The 24,355-nt window shown below is 42.6% G+C and overlaps 2 protein-coding genes across 4 annotated transcripts in view; one reads left to right on the top strand and one right to left on the bottom strand.

The window, feature by feature from the left end:
- Positions 1-3,353: 3,353 nt before the first annotated feature.
- DOLK (dolichol kinase) overlaps positions 3,354-24,355 on the bottom strand; it is a 113,388-nt gene continuing 92,386 nt past the window's right edge. Inside the window, exon 3 of the transcript XR_013776568.1 lies at positions 3,354-3,365. The gene's annotated coding sequence lies outside the window, so the exon portion shown is untranslated. The remainder of the gene's footprint in view (positions 3,366-24,355) is intronic.
- On the top strand, positions 3,767-24,019 carry PKN3 (protein kinase N3). Of its 3 annotated transcripts, XR_013776566.1 has the most exons (23): positions 3,767-4,168; positions 7,548-7,830; positions 8,373-8,521; positions 9,292-9,421; positions 9,525-9,676; positions 10,051-10,246; positions 10,539-10,727; positions 10,971-11,080; positions 11,552-11,695; positions 12,653-12,728; positions 14,140-14,326; positions 15,023-15,134; positions 15,959-16,035; positions 17,302-17,368; positions 17,925-18,016; positions 18,375-18,551; positions 18,639-18,701; positions 19,265-19,341; positions 19,832-19,974; positions 20,193-20,300; positions 20,854-20,934; positions 21,767-22,832; positions 23,056-24,019. XR_013776566.1 is itself a non-coding variant. In XM_079323962.1 (22 exons), the coding sequence occupies exons 1-22, from the start codon at positions 4,145-4,147 to the stop codon at positions 21,977-21,979; spliced, it is 2,832 nt and encodes a 943-aa protein (XP_079180088.1). In that variant the 5' UTR covers positions 3,767-4,144; the 3' UTR covers positions 21,980-24,019. The 3 variants fall into 3 exon arrangements, 2 of the variants coding, with proteins under 2 accessions (XP_079180088.1, XP_079180087.1); XM_079323962.1 differs by having other exon boundaries at positions 7,566-7,830; positions 21,767-24,019; XM_079323961.1 differs by having other exon boundaries at positions 21,767-24,019.

Genomic DNA, 24,355 nt, shown 5'->3' with positions numbered 1-24,355 from the left:
ATCTTAATTGCAGGCTGATTTGGGGGCTGTTTCAAAGAGCAGGATTCTTAGTAAAGTTCATGTATAAAAAGTTGCTACTTCACTCCTTTTTTTTTTCCTTGGTAGCAGCATGTATATGTGCTTTAGATACACTGTACTCTCATTTTAAGAGACTGCATTTGAGAAACTTGTAACAATTTCACATAAGGGTGTTGGAACTGGTATTCCACAAAATGTAATGGAAGTTGTTTTAACATGCTTTGCTTTTTGAAATATTTAAAAAAAAATGTTCTATCAGCTCATCTGAAATTCAAACAGCTCTTTGGATGTGTAGAAAAGACTGTCTTCTGGGAAGACTTGTTATATTCTCTGATTCCTTTTCCTCACAGAATTTGCTGTAGTCAAATTCAGCTTTTTTTGATGCTTAAGAATACACTTGGCAGAACAAGATCAATGTCTGGTTGAGACGTGCACAAATAACGTGTGAGGGAAAACATTCTGTGAGTGTGTGGTCCAGCTTGGATTCATTCCAGTTATCAGAGACAATGCAACGTCCAGTCTTGTGTGATCAATGCAAAAATAAGACAACCATGTACTTTATTCCATCTCAACAAAAGCTTCTGCCCTCATCCTGCTTTGCAGAGCCAAGTGCAACGTTGATCAGTAATGGTTTCTTACCATCTAGAGAGAGGAGGAACAAAACCCATGAGGTCCTATAAATTCTAGTGTTTTTTTTAATTTGGTTCCTTTTTGTTGTAAGATTGAAAATAGCTTCCTGTTGTGGTAGAGGGTCGATGCGCTGTTACTTGCCATGATGCCTCATTACTTAATTTTTATGTAGTCCTAATTGTAGTTCCTCAAGGAAAATAATCTTTTGCTAGTTTTGGATGCTTTAGGAAAAATATTGTGCCATTGTTGTTCCATCCCTGTTGGTTACTAGCAGAAAACTTATAAAAAATGTTTTGAAAGTAATCAAAGCTTCAGGCTCTGTAAAGTCAAATACCAGGAATAAGAAATGAGAAGTCTGGATAATTAAATGCTACTTAAGAGATTTTTCTTGTGCATTCTTTAGGATTTTACAGGGTGCCAAAATACTCTTGCTACTGTACTGATAATACTGAATTTGCTGTGAAACTTGAGGATTTCCTTCTGGCAATGGTTAAAGAGTAAACTGACATGGTAAAAGAATAAACCATATTAGTTAAGTGTTATTTTAATTTTTTTTTTTTCTAGCATGGAAATGATTAGGGATTAACACATTTCTCTGCAATGCTGAAGAAATACTACAGCTGGCCATCGTGTGCTTTGACTGTTCACTTAATGTCTAATTTGGCTGAATATATGTAATGGGTGTCCATTTTTTTTACTGGATTTATTTTATATGTGTATAAAGAGCTTTGAAAAAGATCCACCTTGGATAGTAATGGGAGATTCATTCTTATTATAATATCTATCATTAATTCTCCACTCCTTGAGCTCCTCACATCCAGTTAATCTCACCTGGTGAAATTTGTCACATGTGGTAGCTGATTTGAGGTTTTTTGACCTGAATTTCCAGGGTTAGAATATAGAATTGGCAGCAATTTTATAAAGGTGAAGCTGCTGTGCTGGGGCTACATGGCCGAAGTATATCAAAGGTTATTTTAAAGTTTAAAGTATAATTGCTGTAAAATGGGATATTTTGTCTGTAATTTCTAGTGCCAAAGGAAACGAATACATCTGAGTGTGTAAATACAGTTAGAAAGGTTTGGGGTTTTAAAGGAGATTATCTGTGTGCTTGTCAACATAGTTTCTGTCCCTGTAAACAGGCATTATCTGAATCGATTTCTCAGTCATTTATGATCCTCATTTGAATCTGTAAGCTCTTTGTACCACGCTAAACCAGGTGCATAAGGATAGTACTTTGTTTATTGGATACTGTTCCTGAATTTTGAAGCCATGTTGTTTTTTGTTTTGGTTTGGGTTTTTTTTTTTTTTGTTTTTAAAAGAGAATGAAATCAATTAAATAATTTCTCTGCTGTACCTTCAAGCTATCCTTCTGTTTGAAGGAATTAAAATACATTTAACTGTTACTTGATGTTACCATTTCTAAGAGTCTTTTTCACAAGAATCAGTTTTTAGTTCCGAACTGCACAATCTTCCACGGGTGAGGTGGACAGTGTTTGCTTCTCCTTTATGGGGAAGAGTGAGGGGAGGTCACAAGTGACTGATACATGACACTTTCTTCCTGCGGGAAACAGATTTATACTTAATATTCTTCCTCCCTCTCCTGGGTTAAAAATTAAAACTTTTAAGTTTTTTTCTTGATCATCACCCCCGCGTGAATGTGCTCTCGGGTATAACAGAGGACGCGATGCCGGTTCAAGGTCGGGACGCACCTTTAGCCGCCGCCCTGCTGCGGGAGCCCCCAGAGAGTCCGCGCAGCTGCGGGGCCGGACCGGACCGGGTCAGCCCCGGCACCGGGCACGGTGCCCTGCCGGGGCCTGGAGGGCCTGGCCTGCTCCCACTTGTGACGCTTTTCCCGCGGGACGGGGGCTGAGCCGGGTTTGTGGGACACAGCTGAACCACGCCGGGGAATAGGGCTGGGGAGCCCCCGGGAGCCGAGAGCAGCCCTTTCCCTCCAGGCTGGGGAATTCCAGCTCCCCGGCAGCCCTGAACTGCCCCCTGCCCTTCCTCTGCCTGCCCTGCGGTGTCTGAGACCTGCAGGGAAGAGGGGGAAGCTGCTCTATGAACCCCGAGGGCGTGGTGGGCAAAGAATCCCAGCCAGAGCCCCCCAAGCACAAACCCAGTGTCAGCCAAACTCAGCCCAACCCCGACTGCTGGGACGGACCTGCTCCTCGGGAACTCGGTCTAGGCTTACTAGCTTGATTTTCCCCTCTCCAATATTTCCACTGAATGAACAGTCAAATTAAAATAATTGCTTAAACACTAAACAGAGCCTGGACCGTGTTCTAAATAGCATCAGGTTTCTGAAGGGATTATATTAATCAAATGCATTTGCTTTATTAACAGCAGGGGCATATTCAAAGGTTTTGTATTAGTTTAAGGCTTTATTAATTCAAGTCAGTTAAGCTAGATCCAAATTTTTAATTTTATGATGAGTTCCTTTTATTAATTACTCAGTTGCACATCACTTACAAAATATTTAGGCTAGAAAAACTGTTCTAATTAAGTAAAAGGAACACACATCTGTTTATTAGTATATTTCTAAATTTGTATGTGGGAATACTATCACCTCTAAATGCCTTCTGATTCACAGTTGTGCACGGTTCCATGATTGAAAAGCGTATTAGTAGGATAGTAACATTATGTAATACTGATGACGAGCCTCTTTGAACACCTGAAGGCAACAAGTATCTTTTTAATTTGTTTTAGGCACTGACACACTGTCGGTTCTGTGTGATGCTGTGGCAGCACTGCAGCACGGTGTTTTTTTACTACAATAGCTGGGGGATTGCTGCAGCCTCGCCAATGCACGTGGGATGATTTTCACTCAAATATTCAGCACAAACCTCAGATTCTGCGTGAGAAGAGGCAGTTTTGCAGAGGAAAATTTACCCGGCGCCCAGCACTGTGAAGGCATCGCCCCGTTGCAGGGATGGGATCCGGGGATCCCGTCGCAAGGAAAGCTGCACTTCGCTGGTTCCGCTACGAACAAGCGCCGATCGGGAGCCCATGTGGAGAACTGAAATCGGGAACCAGCGACGGCCGAGCACAACGGGCCCGGCCGGGGCCACCCGCGGGCGTTTCTGCTCAGGGCTTCCAGAGGGACGGAGCCACTGAGCCGCCCGTCCCCTCCCTCCTGCACGGGCCGCAGCCTCTGTGCCACGGCGGGCACTGACCCCTCCTGCCGCTCTCCAGCCTTTCCTTCCCCGGCGGGCGCTGTCCGGTATCTCCGCGCCCGCGGCGCCCTCGCTCCTTCCCGCCGCCTCACGGGACTCGCCCGCGCGTTTCCCCTCGGGGCGGGCGGAGGCGGCACCACCTCCGCCGGGGGCCGGAGCGGCGGCCGCCCCGGGCCGTGTGGGGAAGGGCGGCTCCCGCTCCTTGTCGCGCTCCGGCTCCCGAGGGCCGCCCGCCGGCGGCTCCCCCGGGCAGCCCCCGCGAGAGGGCGCTGGCGGCGGCCCCGGGACCGCCGAGTTTGAAAAGTGCCGGTCCGGGCGGAGCAATGGCGGCGATGGCGACCCCGCAGGTGAGCGCTGAGGGCTCGGGTGGCAGCGGGGCGAGCGGCGCCTTGGGGGAAAGCTGTCCCCGCGCCTTTTGGGGTTCCCTGTGCTCTTTGGGGGTCCCTCCATCCGTGCCCCGCCCCGCCCTTCGGGGGTCCTTCGCGGGGAAACCACCGCTCCGCCCTTCGGAGCTCCCTCCATCCATGTCCCCGCCGGGAAAACACTGCGGCCCTGCGCCCTCTGGGAGTCTCTGTGCCCTTTGGGGGTCCCTCCATCCATCCCCCCGCAGGGAAAATCCCGTGTCCCGCCCCGCCGGGAGCCCCCGCAGAGGCGGCTGTGGTGAGGGGCTTCACGCCGCTCCCCCTCCACTCGCATGGCCGCGCCCAAGGAGGTGGGAGAAGGTGTGGGGAGCTGGTGGGATCCCCTAAAAATGTCCCTCTTCGCCTCAGAGAAATGGGGTTCGGGCCAAGTTGGTGCCAGCTGAGGAAATCTCTCGGCGTCCAGGAGGTGTTGGAGGCGAGGCAGGGCTGGCGCGGGGCCGGGAGGGCAGCCAGGCTCCGTGCTGGGAAAACATTCGTGTCTGGAACAAGCTCCCCGGAGAGGGGGAGATGTCTTTTCTCCTTCCCTTGAGACGAAAGTTTCAAGCCTAATCTGGGAAAGAAGGCACAGAGAGGCCGACACAAAGAGCGCTGGCTGCCGCCCGACCGGGTTCTTCCCATCCCGGCGTTTCCTGGGCTCGCTGCTTCCCACCCTCAGCCTTGGAGCAGGGAAGGCTCCAGGCAGGACCACAAGTGCCTTTTCCCTAAGTTAGCCACTGACTTAGTGACTTTCATGACCAAGGTAGCCACTAAATTAGTGACTTTTTCTTGTAACACTTGAATGTGGCTGGCATGAGGCTCCCCGACTTGGGCCTCATCCCTATGGCACAAAGAAGCTGTGAGAGATGGGATTTAAAATGTCCTGGGAATGTTTGGGCTGCAGGGAGGATGGGAGCCTCACCGCTGGCTTATTAAATACAATTGTAAATCAATTTCTGTGTTAGTGGTGAAAGTGTAAAGGCCAGGTTTGCTTTGAGCTTTGTGCAGGTGAAACTCATTTCCGAGCTGGGCATGCTTGATGGGATGGGATCTCCCTGGCTGCAATCCAGAGGATTAAGTGTAACTCACACTGCTGAAATTTTTGCTAGTTGGACCTGGGTATGACACGAGCCTGGCAGAAGCCCTGGGTGAGCTCCAGCATCCCTACTACAAGTGCCAAAAGCAAGCCAATTTCAGCTACTTTGGGTACTTCTCTGCAAGCTGTAAATGCATTTCAGGATTGTGTTGGAGACTGACCCTCCCAGGGAACCCAAGAACAGCTGCAGCACAGGCAGTGGCAGTGTCCTGACACCCCACTGAAACTCCTGAGCCAGGAGGCAAAATGGCTCAACCCACATGCAAATTTGTCTTTCCCGTGCTTCTCGAAAATGGAGTATTTTATCTTCCTGGTTCAAACAATGCTGATGTTATGGCACCTTCTGATCCACAGAGGGGAAGATGGGGAAGTGAAACATGTTGCATTCTAAATATATTAAGAAATTTAGCCTGGTGTGTTAACTAATATTCAGATTAGCTTTTGACAGAGAGTGATGTGGAAGAAAATTGACCTGAGAACAGCAGAGACTGTACCTGTTCTCTGAATCAATACCCAGAGTTTCATATTCAGCACCTTTTATTGGTATTACTGTTGTACCACTGCTCATTCTTTGCTCTGAGTGCATCCAGGGGAGGAAATTCTTACACCCATTTGCATAGTTTGGATAGAAGATGAATCTATGTGCTTTTATTAATTATTTAAATGAGAATTGTAACCATCATGCTCCTTTTAGTAATTCGCTGCAAACTGGATAAAGAGCTTTTTGATTTTCCAATTTAGGGCTGGTAAAGGTTGCCTGTGACTCAGGAACTCCATGATTCAAGTTCTTCCTCACAAAACTTTGGATGTCTTTCAAAGCTCTGGCTTAGTTCCTGGCTTTACTAATTGGGCGAGAACTTCCTGGAATCAGGATGTTAGTCTGAACCTTTTTGTTTCCTTACCAATCTGAACAACTCCTATTTTGGCTATTGTGGCCAAATCTTGGATTTAGGCCAACTTTTAAAATGGATTTTTCCCCCTTTTTCTTTGTGCCATTGGACTGAAATTATAGCAAAAAACTAATCAAAGATGTTTGGTTAAGTCTTTGATTAAGTAATTGTTTCTGGAGGAGGCTTTGGATGCACAGCACACTCTGGAAGTCTATTAATGTACATGAGTAAAACAAAACCAACATGGTTTGTTGTTGGAAATGTGGTCAACCAGTGACAGAGTGTGAAAACAAGTCGGGATTCCTGAGTGCTGTCTTTAGTCCCTGATGTGCTCTGTGATGTTAAACCATTTACTGTAGCAGTGCTTGACCATTTCTTTTGCATTTAATCCATGGTGTGAGTCATTATGTGAGGTTAGAATACATTCATTGCTTTGGATGCATTAAAGTTGCTCTTCCTGTTGAAGAGAGAAGCACAGGCTCTTGTTTGGATGTGTTCTGGTATTGGGTAGCACCCTTAGGGATGCTTTGCAGCTCCTGTCTGAATCCAGTGTTTATTTGGGCAGTGAGATTAAACCTCTGCTCTTCCCAAACTGGGCATGTCCAGAGTCTGTGACAGAGCAGCTCTGTCCAGAGCTGTTGCTGAGCCATTTATCACTAGAACGAGTAGTATTGGAAATGATGTTAAACAAAGCCCAGGACGAGTGTGAATACCACTAAAGCTACTCAAAATAATCAGTGTTTAACATGGCCTTTAGAGAGCAGAGATTGAGACACCAATCTGCTCACCTTTTCAGACACAGCAGACAGTCAAACTTATTCTTTTGCTTGATCATTTGTAGAAACAGCTGTAGGGCTTGTGTTTTTCTTCTTCAGGGACAACAGCTGAGAGTTAACACATGCTTGTGGCATTCCTAAAAGCTCTAACAGATTAACTGAGATGAGTCTTTGAGCAGCATCAAGGCATAATCAGATAAAAATCTGTATCTAAAACATCATACTGGTAGAAGTTAATGTTGATCAGAATAAGAGCAAGTATTGGCTGAGCTTTAATTCTTGAAGAACAAAGATGTGTGTAGACATTAAATAACAAGGGGGCAAGTAAGAGGAAGGTTTTTCTCCACTGTGGTTTAAATTTGGTCATGTTGAGATCAAAGTTGTTTTCTGTCCTCTGCAATTGAAATGTAGCTTTTTCTTCTTGAAAAATTGGTGAAAAGATTGACTTCAGAATTTCTGAATGAAATGAAGGAGTGAAATCTTATGAGGGTATTGCTGCAGTGTAATAAGGATGGTTGGACAGTGTTCTCTCTGAAATCCTCTTGCTCAATGCTCTTGGGCTGCAGGGCAGCTCTCTCTTGCAGCTGGGCAATGGTGTGAACTTAATGGACCCAAGCTTCCAGCAGAAACTGGAGGGTGAGAAGGAGCTGCTTCGCAGGGCTATACAGAAAGAACTGAAAATCAAAGAGGGAGCAGAAAACCTGCGCAAAGCCACGACAGACAGGAAGAATCTCGTTCACATCGAACACGTACTGAAATCTTCCAACCGAAAACTGGAGCAGCTGCACTGGGAACTTCAGGAGCTCAATGCAAGGATTGTGATAACAGACAAAGAGGAGAGTACCACAGGTAGGTATTGGGTCATGATTGACTGGAACATTCTGTCAGAGTGCTTAATCTCTAGGGGTATTGATATAATTGATACAGTCTTTTACTGAGGGCTCATGAGTAGTGGGAGATTCTTGGTATTTAACTGATGAAGTTATATGTGGTATAAAAAGTTCAGAATGATGCTATAAAGGTGAAGGAAGTGTAGGAAGAAAACCATCTGAGAATGGTGGGCATGAGCAGTATTCAGGAATAGGTTGTAGGTGGAAATGAAGAGATTTGAATAGAATTTCTGGGTATTTGAATATCCAAGTATTTTACAGGATGAATGAGTATGAAATTGGATGAGTGCTTGTTAGGACAGGTTCATTGATAAAGTAGGAAATATTTACAGATATGAGCTTGAACTTCATTTGGAGGTGTTTCCCAGTCAGTTTTGTATATAAGACCTTTTTATACCTTATTTTATAGCCTAACTTTCCTTTGCAGAGTCACCCATCTATAACCCGGCGAAATGAAACGAGACAAGATGACTAATGGTATTGATTGTGTTGTTTGTGCAGATGGATCTGTATCTCCTGATCCCTGTCTCTGGGAAAGAAACCCAGACCCCATGGCAAGGAAGGTTGAAGCTTTGAAAAAGCAGCTGCACGTTGAAATGAAAGTGAAGCAAGGAGCTGAGAACATGATCCAAATGTATTCAACATCCAAGGTAAGCAGAAATAAAGAGCCATTTGGGAGCATGGATTACTGGATCAAAATTTGTGTTTTAAGTCTATACACAAATCTCTCTCTCTGATAATTGTGGGAGAGAAATTAATTTGCAAAGCTCGTTTGCCTAAATCCTATCTCTTTGAGTCTCAGCATAATGAGAGCACATAAGGGTGATATAAGAGGTAAGGATGAGGAAAGAAAGCTAAGAAAGCATTGGTGTTGTAACTGAGTTACTTGGGGTGATGTTTTGATATCACTGAGTTGCTTAGGATATAGCACAGTGTGTGGTATATCTTTATCTGAGAAAAATTTTCAGAGGTTTGCTGGATTCATATTTGTCTCATTTTTGAGTTTGGCATAATTGTATTTAAAAGTCAAAAGATGATTTAAAACATTTCAAATCCAAGCTTATTATGAAGCTTAATTCATTAAGACCAGCAGCGTAAGAGGGCTGGGATAATTTTATTTGTTCAAAACCTCTGCTCACAGAACACTGTAAGCACAGTTAACCAGGGAACAACAAGCCTCAGTGACTGCAGGATTTGATATTAACTGAGCACATCCTTGACCTGTCCTTTCCCTCTGCAAACGGAGATGGTGATCTCAGAGTCCTTGATCCTCAGTGGTGCCTCCTTTACATAACCACCCGTGTATTCCATTTCAGAGTCAGTTATGACTTTGTGCAAGTACCACCTCACCTTGTATGTGAGCACATCATCATCACCCATGTTTGGTGATCATGGTTTTCTCTCTGATTCCTTTTGGCAGGAGCGGAAGCTGCTGGCTACAGCTCAGCAGATGCTTCAGGACAGCAAGACAAAGATTGAAATAATCCGCATGCACATTGTGAAGGTATCTCAGTCAGCTGGAGGGATGGAAGATGCAGTGGATCCAGCAGGTAACATGCTTTAAGGAACTGATACAGATGCAGAGAGAGCCCTAAGATCCGCAGTACTTGGCTGATTTTCATCCTTGCTGTGTTTTACCTCCCAAATGGCCAGTGAGGATGGGCACCACCATCAGTGCTTTGGAGCTGCGGATCGAGGAGCTGAGGCATCACCTGCGCATTGAAGCTGCTGTAGCAGAGGGAGCAAAAAATGTGCTGAAGATCCTGGGGGGCAGTCGGGTACAGGATCGCAAATTTTTGGCTGAGGTAAGCAAGCATTGCTCAGGCCTTCTTAAGAGGGTGGTTTCATGCCCCCACATTAGTGATTTAGTTTGAATGAGCAGGGTTAACTAAGTTTCTAATTTAGGAATTTCCTGTCTCTCTGTTGAGACAGACTGGGATCACTTTTCCTTCTAGGGATAGCGTTCTTTGCTTTGGTGAAATTTCTCAGGAACATCAGAAGTGACGCTGGTGGGGGTTCAAGCCTTATGGGAAAATATTTGATCTTTATCCTTATTAGCAAGATGTTGTCCTGTTGAGTTTTTTCTGAGCTTACTGTAGCTCATAATACACCGTCTGAGACTCTCTATGAAAAATTTCTGCTTGGTTTCTGTTGACAATCTTTCTCTTCACACTGGTAGGCTCAGGGCCGTTTGCAAGAGTCCTCTCAGAAGATTGATCTGCTGCGCTTCTCCCTGGAACGTCAGCTCAGTGAGCTTTCTCCTGATCACCCAAAAAGAGCACTCATCAAACAGGAGCTAGTAAACACTTCCTCCCTGGGAGCCCGGCATGGCAGCATCCAACCCACTTTAGTCATCAAACCTACAGCCCTTACAGGTAAAGGGATCCTGCCTGACATGTTGTTGTGAGGAGAACAGAGAGAAAAATTAATTCTATTTCTTCTTTTTGTTATGGACATTGGATTTTCTAGGAGCTGGACTTCTGTCTTCTAGATCAGGCAGAGCTTTCTGAGCATACAGATTTACAGTCTGTTAATGTGGAGTCAATTTAAGCTGTTGACCAAGAAATCATGAATCTAAGAAATTCTGGCACTTCTTTGAGGTCAGGCTGACTGGAATAACTTTATCTTTTACATAATAATATTCCTTATTCTCCTAAAATTCCTCAGGAACACTGGAAGTGAGACTGATGGGATGCCAGGATCTATTGGAAAATGTTCCAGGACGTTCCCGAATGACAAGTTCTTCTCCCATCTGTGGCAGCCCCAGCGATTTGAGGTCCCTTTCCCGGACACGAGTTGGCCTGGGCATCCATGGCCGTGGTGTTGCAGGAAAATACCGGAATGAGGAGCCATGTAGTGAGTACAGAGCTCCCTGTTCACCTGCTGGTGGCACATCAGAGCAAGGGGGCTTCTCACTGGGTCAGCCTGGCACAAGTGTTGTTAAAAAAAACCAAATTTCTGCAAAACTAAGAGGGAGAATGAATTGCATTTTGCCCAGTCCTCCTAGGGCTCTCCTGGAAATTGGTTGGGATGTCCACCTTTAGCATGAGAGATTTTCTTTGATAAAACATTATAATCCATGTTTCCTCCTTTGTCCAGATGAGGTTCTCGCTGTGCTCAAAGTGGACAATAAAGTGGTTGGCCAAACAAACTGGGGACCAGTTAATAACCAGGCATGGGACCAGAGCTTTGCCATTGAGCTGGACCGGGTAAGTCTGCCTCAGATTCATGTGGTGTTTGCTTTTCCTTTTAACTTTACCTGATTTGCTTGTTTAGCTGCCATTCCACTTAGCTCAACCCTGTATTGCTGCTGTCCCCATGTCCTTTGATTTCCCAGCTAGCTCCAGTTCCCCTGAAGGCAGAGCATCTCTGCCAGAGATTCAGACTGAGCAGCATCTGCTGTCCTTCTCTCCTTATCTGAGCAGTTTTATTTCATCTTATCAGCAAAGCGCTCTTAGGGATTTCTAAATGGGGAGCCAAGACAGCAACCTCCAAGAGGGTCTGTAGCTAAGAACATCTAAAAACATCAAAAGCAGGGAACAGAAGCACTAAAGAAGTTTTTTGTGCATACTCTTTAGTTTACTGATTTTTTTTTTTTTTTTACAAATACATGTACCATTTCCAGAGCATGTAATTATTCTGCCTTTGTTTTCTCCCCCACCACTCACCCATCCCACCAGTCTCGTGAGCTAGAAATTGCAATTTATTGGAGGGATTGGAGAGAACTCTGTGCAGTGAAGTTTTTACGTTTGGATGATTTTCTTGATAATGAACGTCATGGGATGTGCCTCTCGCTGGAGCCCCAAGGAATGCTTTTTGCAGAGGTATAAATGTAAGCTTTGTTTCTTTTTCAGGGAATTCTGTCTATTTAGGGTGTCTGCCCTGAAAGCAGTCGTTCAACCCAGAATACAAGGAATGGAGAGAGCAATAATCTAGAAGGGTGGAATGATACCTGAAACCCTCTTGCATCAATAGCCCATATAAGAATAAGGAACAACATGATAGAATAGATGTGCACATGCCATAGCCTAGAGTGACTTTTCAGCTGCTCCACTGTAATTATGTGTGTGCTGTGAAAATCCGTTCGTTTTTATTTGCTTTCATTATGAGTCATTGGTGGCACTTTAATTAAACATATGGCTTAATGGTCAGGATTGAATCACAGAGACTGTAGAATCAGAGATCCAAACTCCCTCTGGCTATGCTTATTTTATCATCTTTCTGAGGCTAATAATAGTTTGAAGTACCATCAATGTAGAGATCATCTCGATAATCCCTTAAAAGCCTCAGTATTTTCTCCTTTGTGTTGTGATGAACGTTCCTGTGGTTATCATTCCAAAGTAGGATGTGAGCCTCATGTACCAAAATTTGCTGCCTCTCCTTGCCTTCATGTTATTTGTGGTTGGTTTGTAGCATTTGGTTTTGTTATTTTTTTTTTTTTACTTCTGTGCCATGAACTATGTTTGTTACCCTACAAATGGGCGTGTTCTTTATACACGACCTCACAAATGATATAAAGGTTTTGGGAGATGCAAATTGATATTAATTCTGGGCCTTTTCTGAATTTCAGGTAGCAGATAATTCCAATCTCTTAACTCACAACTGAAGTAGAAACTGATTGGGGGTGAATCTGAAATAACTGAGATTGGAGTCTGGGAGTGACTTGAAATTTGCTAAACAGACAGGAAGGGAGATTTTGATGAGAAGACAGGCATGTGTGAAAATTTGGGTTTGCAATTTAAATGGAGAATCCTGACAAATCTCTTTTACTTCTTTGACAGGTGATGTTCTGTAATCCTGTCATTGAGAGGAAGCCAAAACTGCAGCGTCAGAAGCGCATTTTCCCCAAACAGAAAGGTGAGGTGCTGGAGAAGTGACTGTCCAGGGTGAGGGCAGAGTTTTGCACAAGCAGGTTCTGCTGTCCTACTCAATCTGAGAAATGTTAAAACTCTTGCTAATTACTGTGTATGTGAAAGTTTGTTCAGTTACATGAAGAGCAGTCAGTCTGGCTGCAGCACCATCTGTAATGTGGTAATGTCGTGGTGCTGTTACTCACAATTAACATTGCTAGGAGGATTTAATTGCTAGTTATTTAACAGACTGCTTAGCCCTGGGGACTCCAGCATTAGAAGGACATGGACCTCTTGGAGCAGGGAGGGCCATGAAGATGTTCAGAGGGCTGGAGCCTCTCTGCTCTGGACACAGACTGAAGGAACTGAGGCTGCTTAGCTCAGAGAAGGCTCTTGGGAGACCTTGGAGCCCCTCCCAGTGCCTTAAAGAGACTCCAAGAAAGCTGGAGAGGGACTCTGGGAAAGAGCCTGAAGTGACAGGACAAAGGGAGAATGGCTTCCCACTGATAGGGCAGGATTAGATGGCATATTGGGAAGAAATTGTTTCCTGTGAGGGTGATGGGGCACAGGGTGCCCAGAGAAGCTGTGGCTGTGCCATCCCTGGAAATATCCAAGGCCAGCTTGGGTGGGGCTTGGAGCAAGCTGGGATAGTGGAAGGTGTCCTGCCTATGGCAGGGGGTTTGAATTTGATGGTCATTAAGGTCTCTTCCAATCCAAACCATTCCATGATTCTATGACAAGATCCAGGACTCAAATTGTACTAATTTACCAGCCATGCTGTTACTGATGAACAGATATTGAAAGGTTTTCTGGAAAACTCTGAATTACAGAACTCTAGCATGAACAGGCTACTGACTATCAAGTCTCTAGAGCTGGCATCTCAGATTTATGAGATTTGAGAACTGGAATAGCTTGCATGCTTTCTTATTTCTCTACAAATTCTTTCATTTGAAGCTGAATAAGGTGAAACTTTACATACTGAGCTTTTGTGGCAGTGAGGATAAATGACATTTTATATTTATACTCTTCAGGAAGTAGTAAAAATAATGAAAATATCCTAAATGTTTTACTCTTTTTAACACATTTTCAGAAACTTCCTGTTAATAGGCTGCACAATTAAAATGTAGTGTTGAAAGAGAAGAAAACCTGACTTGAAGTAAAATCAGTTTTTAATATTCTATTCAATTTCAACCTGAAGATTGTTATGGTATTATATGCAGCTGAACTTAGGTGAAATAGCAGATCTGTTTCATCACCATCATTAATCTTTATTCCCTGAAGAAAACCTCATTCTCTCAGGGGTGAGTTACCCTTTGGGGGTAACCCACAAGTGTTTGGTTGAAAACTAGAGTTTAACACTATGAGACTGTAATTTGTGTGTTGTAATCTTACTGGTGGTTTAACTCTGACTCCTCCAGGGAAGGAATTTCTCCGAGCTCCTCAAATGAACATGAATGTTGCAGCTTGGGGTCGGCTGATGATGAGTTTCCTCCCTCCCTGTAGTTCCATCAGCACTCTGAGTCCTCCACTTCATGATCCCAATCACACAGATTTTCCTCCAGTTTCCCCACAAAGTCATGGTGATGCAATGTCCAAATTGAGTAGGTAAGTGATGTCCTGAGTGTTGTGTAACACTCTGGAATGGGTGTGGAGTAGATCTTAAAATTCTGTTGCACCTTACTGAGGTGAAAGAAGACACTAATGAGAAAAATTTGTCTGTCTAAAAAAAAAAGGTGTGCAGTTTCTGTGCTCAAAAGGAAAGAAAATTCCATTCATTAAATGTCTTCACCAGTACAGTAACTGATCCATGCAAGGCCACCATGTGATTGTTGTGATAAAAGTGAGCTCTGCTTTGATCAGTAATGTAGCACTCTGAAGGGACATAGTTGAGATGTTCAATGTGTTATAGAAGAAAATTTCCCTCAAAATAAATTTTTTAATGTTCTCTAAACAGTATTCCCATTGATACACTGATGCTTAGGAAAGAAAAAAAATTGACTCAGTTACTGTGTTGCTATTAAAATCAGCATTTCTTAAATTCTTTACTTATTTCTACATACCTGTGTTTCATTATTTTTATAGCATCAGAGACCCAGTGTTAGAATATGAGTCTAACCAACTTTTAGTAAATTTAGAAGAGAATATATCTTGTTGGTACTACACAGACTCAGGTGTGAGTCAGGGTGTTGTGTTGTGCAGTGATTTGGACTGAACTAGCACAGCAGAGGTGATACAAAGGTGTCTGTGTACAATGCTCTGCCCTAAGGCAAAATTTCCTTCAATTCTGTCTTACAAATACAGTGACTTCCCTGTGGCTAAGCTTGCATTTGCTGATGAAGCACCACCCAAGCCTCCATGCCTTTTTCTGGTGGCCAATTCCAAGGAGTCAACACCGTCTCCTGCAGATTCTCCGGTAAATCTGGGCTGATTGGGAATGTTGTCTTTGTTGCTTGGTGTTATTTCAAGGCCTTGTTCTTATTTGTTTATTACTGAAGAAATTTGCTATGCTTTAGGCAGGTACCTCATTAGCTGGCTGATCTCCTGGAATTCAGAATCCAGTGAATTAATTTGGCATGAAGTCTTCATAAAGAGTTGTGCTTTTTCTTTTCTTTTTTTTTTTTTTTTTTTATTCTTTGCCTTTTTTAAAAATCATAACTTGCTTTTCTTGGAGAAGCAAAATGGGAGGTCAGCATTGGGAGTTCAGGGCAAGAGTACAGAACAGACTGCACAGAGAAAGCAGGGAAGGAGGATCAGCAGGCTTCAGGAAAAAATGAGGTTCTTTGTCATTAAAGAAACTGGGCAAACCCAAGAGCAGCTTTGCTTTTCTGACAGGAAGGAGCAGGAAAATTGCTTTCAGCAGTAAAATGATCTGTTCTACCACATTTTACCCTTTCTCATTTGGCTTTTGTGATAGGGGAAACTGCATTCTTTGGTCATTTTGACTCTTGACATGAGATGCCATTTTCTAGGAAGTAAATGTTCTATCCTAGACTTTTAAAAGTGTTTTTTTTTTTATTAAATATTTGACCCTATAAAATTATTTAACATGGGAATATGTGTGCTCATAGATAATCTGTTTTTATGCTACTTACCTCCAAGCAGAGACAATGACCATCTGCAAAAACATGTGTCTGGTCATGCTGGATCCTGACAGAGGAGAAAAGTTGGATATGGGTGTTCAGGTTAGACTTGGTGATTTCAGAGAATGACCCACTGTATTTTTCTTTCTCCTCCTAGTGCCTGAAGAGGCTCCATGTTGAGGAGAAGTCTTGCAGTTCTCCTGTAACAGGAATTCCAATCCTAGCGTCTCCAAGGTAACTGTGGATATCATGAGCTGTCTCGGGTCACAGATTAAAGAGTCACTGGGCTCAAATTTTTGAGCATGAAGTCTAAAATTCTGCTCAAGGTGTGCTTTGGTTTCTCAGCAGCAAATTCTTAATGCTGAGTGGGGAAAATACAATGAAAAATCTGAACTTGTCTAAATGTTTGCTGTGTCTGTTCATTAACCCAAATAGTGAGCCTATTGTGGTAGACTGTGCACTGCAGTGCAAGAGGTGAATTAGTGGAAAATAAAGTCATTTAATTGTCTTCAAGGGCTTCCTTGTGTTTGAAGTGCTGTGGTGTGGTATATTTAGGTGTGTTTGTGTTAAGCAATACATTCCAGAACTACTTTTGGCATCCCTCACACTCTTCTGTTTCTATTGATTTGCAGTACATTGTCTCTCATTATGATGGGAGGCATAAAACAGGAAGTTGATTATAGTCTGTGGCTTATACAGACACATTTTGTATATATCAGGGACACACAGCAGTAAATATACCCAAGACAAGTAAAAATCCCTTTTACTGTTGTTGAATAAAGACTGACTTAACAAGCAGAAATAGCAAAATCTTCATGGACAGACTCAGTTCTTCATTTCACTTTACTGGAGGAGTATGGAGTGTGTCTGTTGCCTTTTAAAAATGATCCTAGACTCAAGCATTTAGGGTGTAGGTTGTTTTGTTTTTTAAAATTACTTGCTAGCAATATTTTAGCCTGAGTTTCCTTAATAACACCTTGTGGCTGATATTACATTCAGCTGTTTTCTTCCAACAATATGTTGTTGTCCCAGTGTGTTTAATTTCCAGTTCCTGCTTGAGAACTTCTATTCTTCTTACACCCTTGTTCTCCTAGCGCTGTAGACATGTTCATGTCTGATTACAATTGGTGCTGAGTCTGCTTACAGGAGTGTAGCTGAAACTGAGTTTTACTACCCCAAGGATGGGGGTGGAGAGGAACTAACCCTGATATCGAAAGTAACTGAGAGAACAAGCCTAGAAGAGTCAGAATTGTTGCTCCTGTTGCCAGTGCAGGTGGAAGTCAGACTGCTGCCAATTTCCTTACATCAGGGTTACCTTCTTTCTTAAGTGGCAGAACAGCAGCACAAGCTTTAGTTGCCAGGATTAAGTGAGGGGTTGTTGGCACAGCTGTTTGCTTTCCTTTTTGCAATACAGAGCTTCTTCCCTAGACATAAACACACAATCCTTTGTTATCTGCTCATGCATCTCTTGGGTACTGTCTCTTCTCTGTTTTCCTGCAGGAAAAGGACAGTGCAGCTCGAGGATTTTCACTGCATCGCTATGTTGGGCCGTGGCCACTTTGGGAAGGTAGTAGAGAAGTACACAGTGGAGGAGGGCAGTGGTTGTGACAGTGGGGCTCTGCCTGGAGGTCTGAATAGAAACACTGCAGTACAGGAGAGATCTGTTGCAGTGCAGATATGGAACAACAAATCCAGCTCAGCAGCTGGTAACTGTTCTTAACAGTCAGAATTCCTGAGGATTTGTGACTTCAAAGCCTGGAGAAAGCTGTTCTGAGAGTGCTGAGAGTACTTAATCAAAGCACACCATTACTATTCCTTTCCTAGGATCACTAGTGGAAGAGTTCCATTCCCAAAACTCTACATAGCTCCCTCTATGAGAACTCTGAGGTGTTCCTACAGCACTGGGCCAGCTGTGATAGTACTGTTTGGGAGAAGATGCTGACATCCTTCTTGACTGCTGCAGCACAAGGAGCAAAACAGAAGTGCTCTGTTTTTTGAGTTCCTTGAGTTTGGTTTTGAGGATAACTGTCTGAAGTGGATGGAAATAGTTGGTGTCAATTTGAGTTAAAATAATCTGATAAGGAAATATGAGACTGAAGTACAGCTTTTCTGTTGTCTTTCAGGTACTGCTTGCCCAATACAAGGCAACTGGGAAGCTGTATGCCATCAAAGCCTTGAAGAAAAAAGACATTATTAGGAGAGATGAAATTGATAGGTGAGCTTTGTTTAGAGATGGTTCTTTTGCCAGAGGCTGCATTATCTGTAATCAAATGTTAGCAGGTGTGGTGTGTACTGGCTGTGGTACTCTGAAGGTTAAATGTGACCTTAAGAGTTGGCTAACTAAAATCAGAAATAAGGAAACTTAGAATGGTGTCTAACTTTGTAAGAATGACACCTGAAGAACACTCTAAAACTCAAGGTTTGGAAGTATATAGGGTAAATATTGTAATTAGCCCTCACTTTTTATTTCTCTGACTTAAGATGTAAAGATTTTCTTTTTCATCCTCTCATAGAAAAGGCTTTTCTGCTGAGTCTGTTTAACACTGACATTTTTGTTCTTTGAATCCTGGCAGCTTGAACTGTGAGAAGCGAATCTTTGAGGTGGTCAATTCTTCTGATCATCCATTCCTTGTGAACATGTTTGCATGTTTCCAGACCCCTCATCATGCCTGTTTTGTGATGGAATACACTCCAGGGGGGGATCTGATGATGCGCATACACGAAGATGTCTTTCCAGAGCATACAGCACAGTGAGTGAGAATTAGTTTTGTATCCAGGCACTATAAATTTTTAACTTGAATCTCATATATTGCCTGATAACTATTTCTGTCTTTTAGGTTTTATACAGCCTGTGTAGTCTTGGGGCTCCAGTTCTTGCACGAGAAGAAAATTGTTTATAGGTAATGCAGCAGAGACTCAAGACAGTTCAGCAACTTGAAGGTTGATTTTTCGTGTAGCTGTGTCTGGAGCTCACTCTCTTGCTGGGGTTTCTAATCTTTCTGCCTGTCTTTATTTTCCCTGCCACTATCAGCATGTTCATCGTGCTCACCGTAGAGAAAGTCACCTAGAAGCTATTCATCTGGCATGTTGCAGGTGATTAATCCTCTGTGACATATCAATACATTCTGGGGGGCACCTGTAAGTCACTTCTTTCTCTTTCACTGGGATAGGTAATTTGTCATGCTGTTGTGGGAGCTCTTTCCCAGATGAATAAGCCCCACCCAGCTCCAAGCTGCTTTGTGAGCCTTTCATTTAGGGGAAAATATCAATCAGTTAAGGGGAAATCTTCCAAATAATGCATGATTAAACCAAATCTAGACTAATCTAGACTATACTTTATCTAGATTTTATTCTCTTTATTAACATCAACTTCCTGCCTCTTGCAAAAAAAAAAAAAAAAAAAAAATTGGGTGGCAATCCTCAGTCTTCATCCACTGTTTTCTTTCATCTCCTTTGCCTGCAGGGACCTGAAATTGGATAATCTCCTTTTAGATGCTGAAGGATTTGTGAAGATCGCAGATTTTGGATTGTGTAAGGAAGGTGAGTAACTGGAGAAGCTGAATCTGAGCCATCAGGATCAGTTAGGCATCTGGGCTTTTGTATGTGTTTGTAACTTGTATTAATCCCCATTAAAAATATTAAAATCAAAAAAGCCAAACAACATAAAACCCCTCCCCTATCTGTCCATGATGAATTTAGGAAGAATACCATGTTGTATAATCTTCAAGAGGCTTTTGAAAGCATTTAAAATGTACTTGCTTGCTCAAAGGAGCCAGAATATAGGACAATATAAAACATGTAGATGAGTAAATGAGCAGTGCAACATGCAGGAAGTTCCCTTTAGTTTGCTGTTTATTTAAGCATTGTCTGTATATTTGTTATTTGGAGTCGTTGGGGGCCAAAGGTTTTACACGTCTCATTGGTAATTCCCCTTGCCCAGGTAACAAACTACAGCTCTCAGGAGGTGAGACTGCATCAGATCCATTCAGTAACTTGTGCTGGATTTTACCAAAGTGTTCTTTTCCTACAGGAATAGGTTTTGGAGACCGGACAAACACCTTCTGTGGCACCCCTGAGTTTCTGGCCCCAGAAGTGCTGACGGACATTTCGTACACACGGGCAGTGGACTGGTGGGGCCTGGGTGTGCTCATTTATGAGATGCTCGTTGGTGAGGTAAGGCAGCTTCTCTCAGGGACTCTCACTAACCAGGCTTAGTAAAATTTTGCTAAACATTTGCTAAACTATTTATTAGCACTTCAGTTACATTTTTTCCCCTTCATAGTGTTTGCCAAACAGTAATTAATCCATACAACTCCCTGCTATTCTCATGCTTATTTAATAGTGAGGAATGGGTGCTATGTGGATTGAATAATAGAATGTCTCAATTGTAGTCACCATTCCCTGGAGATGATGAGGAGGAAGTCTTTGACAGCATTGTCAATGATGAAGTCCGGTATCCACGTTTCCTTTCAACTGAAGCACTTTCCATAATCCGTAAGGTAAAGAGCTGGTGGGTCTCTGGGAGCCTGAGGAATTTGCATTTACTGTGTAAGTAGATCCAGAGGGACTTGATTAGGATTCTGTAGCATTTGTGTGTGTAATCTGGAGCTGCCTTCATAGGCTAAGGAAATATTTAAAATTTGCACGTATTTTCTCTTTCTTCTCTTTACATAAATGCAATTCTTCTGTGTAAGGATGACTAAGCAGGCTGCTTACTGTTCCTGCTAAGTCTGGCACTGAGAAGTGTTGATTCAAGGGCAGGAATGTCAGAGCCATTCAGTGGAATGGATTCAGTTTTTGAATGTGACCCCATAGTCACAGTTAAGCTGAGATGCTCCATGAAGTTTATGGCAGGTATTTTATCGCTGTTTGCAAATTGTTTACAATGAACGAGGTCTGAGTTATTTCTGGCAGATGATGACCTTGGTGAAAAGTGAGAATGAGGAAACACCGAGGGATCAATCCAACTCCTTTCTTTTGTTTTTCTCTCTGGAATGTTATTTCTGTCTGTGCTTGTTCCCATTGTTTAATTTTGAACTGATATTTCTGCAGCTGCTTCGGAAATGTCCAGAGCGTAGACTGGGAGCAGGGGAAAAAGATGCAGAAGAGATTAAAATTCAGCCCTTTTTTAAGGTAGGAACTTGGTTTGTACCTCTGCCTTATTTCTTGTGTTTGAGCAGAGTGATTTGCTATCTGTTGGTATTGAAGCTTATTTTCCTTTGTTATCAGGGAGATCTTAGTGATGGTGTCTGTTGCACCTCATTGCTCCATTCAGGAATATGTATTTCAAGTCTTGCAAGAAATGACATCCCCCAAGTCTGTTTTCTGGGATCTTTATGCTTCCAGAGACAATTTATTTCTGATTGTGCTCCTTCTTTGTATAAATATACTTAACTTTAGAGACATGAACAAATATTCCTTTTAAAATCAAACTGCAGCATCAAAGATGTTAGCTAGTGATGATAGTGATTTTCAGTCAGTCTATTTGATCACCTGCATTTGCAGGGCACACATGACTCTTAAGAGAAATGGAGGTTAAATTGCTTTGTGTCAGAGGTATGTGTCTGTTCCAGGCAAAGGTGTTGCCATCCCTCCTCATTATTACTTATCTGCCCAAAAGGATTTAGCCTTATAACACTTGTCTGGCTTTGCACTGGAAAAGAAAATAACTGAGATGTCAACAGAAATTGCTGGGATCTACAGATTCCCCTGGCCACGGCTGAGCTATAGTTTTGTTTCTCCTATATACAGTTGTAACTGCAAAATACACTGCAGGGAATCTCTGCACCATCTCCTGTGCTGTTTGTTTGGGGCCTTTTTTCAGTTCCTCTTTTTTTTTTTTAATTAGTGAAAATAAAACATGTTGCAAATGATCCATAAGGGAGGCTGCAATTCTCCCTCTGACTTCCACATTTCATAAATAATCTTTGTGTCACTCTGGCCTGTTGCCTTCCTTTTCTTACAGGGAATTGATTGGGATGCCTTGTTTGCCAGGAGGCTGAAGCCCCCCTTTGTGCCCACATTAAGAGATCCAACTGACATCAGCAACTTTGATGAAGAGTTCACTTCCCAAAAGCCAATCCTTACTCCTCCTGAGGAGGTTTCTCTCCTAACCCGTAAGGAGCAGACTGTCTTCAAGGACTTTGACTTTGTTTCCAGACACCTTTTAGCTGGGTGATTCCTGGGCTATAAAAACACAAAGAGATTGTTACCACCTTGAGAGAACAGACAAGACTTTGCATGGCCAGTGGAAAAGCCAACAGGATTTGTAGTACAGGTAGTGCTGATGGCCTCAGGATGAGGTGCCCTGCAAGCAGAATTAACCTGCTGTGGGTTTTCCAGCCTCATTTGTTGGAAGGATCCTGGATGTCAATTACCTTTAAGAAATAATTAACATTTGACTGGGTATATCTTCTGTCATTGAACATAAATGAAATTTGGAATTTAAGTGGGACTTGATGAAATCCAATCATCTCTGCAACCCAGGTTACTCTCTGCAAAAAACCTAGGTAGTGTGACCTTTTTAAAGTTGTAGCAAAGCAGGGGAATGGCCACTCTCACTGATTTTCTAGAGCTGCAGCATTCCCTCCTGGTAATGGTTTTATGCCACTTCCCATTCATAAAAATGTGTATGCCAGACAAGGAATGGATTTTAACATTACCAAGACAATGATGTTTGATAATGATCCAAGTGATTTATCAGAAGGAAGATGAATCTTTCTACTTAAACTATTGATTTTAATGATATCAAACTCTACAGCTTTGCACATGTTTTTTTCTGTTTTGAAAATAAAGTTACCTTTCCATATAATAAATATTCAGCTTTTCATCTCCTTTGTGTCTGCTGAATGTTTCAGATCAGGACTAACCACAATGCTTAACAGGCAGGACTTTTGTTTTCTCCATAAATGCCAGTAGTAATATTTTCTTTCTTTCTTCCTTCTCACTCAGGTTGTGTAGATATTGCACGGTGTCATCAGCTGTCAGATACCAATGACTGCAGTCAGGTTATCTCTGCACAGATTTTATCAGTGTGTACATCATTTTTGGCAACAGCTAGGTAATTACAGTCAGTACTGAAAAATCAGTGAGTTAAAGATGGTTTCATTGCCTCGTAATCTATTTTGTAATTATACTTGATAAGATACATTTTCATGTCTTAAATTCATAATGTTAACTCATTGAACAAAAATGGAAGAGTTTTTAGAGATAAGGCATCTGATGCAAACAAGGACACAATCATTGCTCTTTCAGTTTTCTTCAGCAGATGGAGACAGGAGTGGGACTAAGGCAGCTGTGCTGTAGCTGGAGACAAGGATCTGGGGAATTGTTAAGCCAAGGCAGGTCCCAGTGCTTCAGGATCCACTGAGGTAAGAGCTCTCTTTGTACAAACCAAGGATATTTCACACTCAACCCAGATTTCCTATTTTCAGAGCCAAGTATAGCTGCTTCTGAAAATTCAGTGTACAAAGATCCTTTCAACCTCCCGCTCAGCCTGGCAGTGCACTGGCCTGTTTAGAGCAGGGTACACATTTTCCTCACTCTTGTCTGAGTGGCAGTTGCTGTTGGCCTCTGTGGTGTGTTTTGTGGCTTTAGTTCAAGGCCACTGTGCAGTGGATTGTTAGCACAGGTGAAACCTATAATTTGGGTTCAAAGAGAGAGTCATAGAGAATTTAAAAATGCATATTTAATATTTTATAATTTATGGTTGAGTAAAAAAATAAGGTAAATTAACACCCAGGTGTATTTTAAAGAAATAGCAAACAGAGCAAAACTGAGCTCTTGTACCTGCTGATAAACTTTCACTTGACTGATACTTGAAGAACCAGGAATTGCAATGTGACACATGATCCACACTTTAGCAGGTATCACAGCAACACAAACAAAAACTGCAGAATCCTGAATGGTGTAGCAGCTTTTCAAAAACAATTCTTAGTGTTCTGATATCCCTCTGATAAAGCTTCAACCCTGAACAAACCAGACTGTGCACAGATTACAAACTCTTGAGCTGGACAATAAAGGAATCTTTTGCTGCATTTAAATTGCTTTTGGACTGTCATGCTATGTTAGTAACTACACTGTCTTTTCACGAGTGCTCATCAACTTTAAACCCTGAGTGCCTCTGAGTTGGTGTTAATTCCTGAGCCAAGACAATTAAGGCACAAGATAATTTTAACTAACGTTTTGTTGTGGTGGTTGTTCTTGTTTTGTTTTTCTTTTAACAGAAAAGAGTCAAAACTAAAATTCACACCACAGCCTTTTTTGTTTTAAAGCTAAGATCGATCATCCCAAACTTCCTTTTAGTTCCCCATGGAAATCTGAAGTATGACCTTGTTCTTCAATGCAAAACAGATCCTCTTGCTGCTGTCCTGAAAGCTGTCAGCATCTCTCATCTCTGTTGATCAACCAGGACCTGGCAGCTTTCCTCTTGCATTGAAATTGTATTTTATTAACATGTCATTAATGAGTTGAGGTAGTAGTAGTTTTACCAACAGTGTTACTTGAGTTAGGCACGAGGTGCCCACCTCTGCTCCTGCTTCTCTCCCAAGCTACA

The sequence above is a fragment of the Erithacus rubecula genome (genome assembly GCF_903797595.1).
Source record: "Erithacus rubecula genome assembly, chromosome: 21".
Lineage (NCBI taxonomy): Eukaryota > Metazoa > Chordata > Aves > Passeriformes > Muscicapidae > Erithacus > Erithacus rubecula.
The sequence above is the reverse complement of the archived record's forward strand: the minus strand, read 5'-3'. Positions and strand labels throughout refer to the sequence as shown.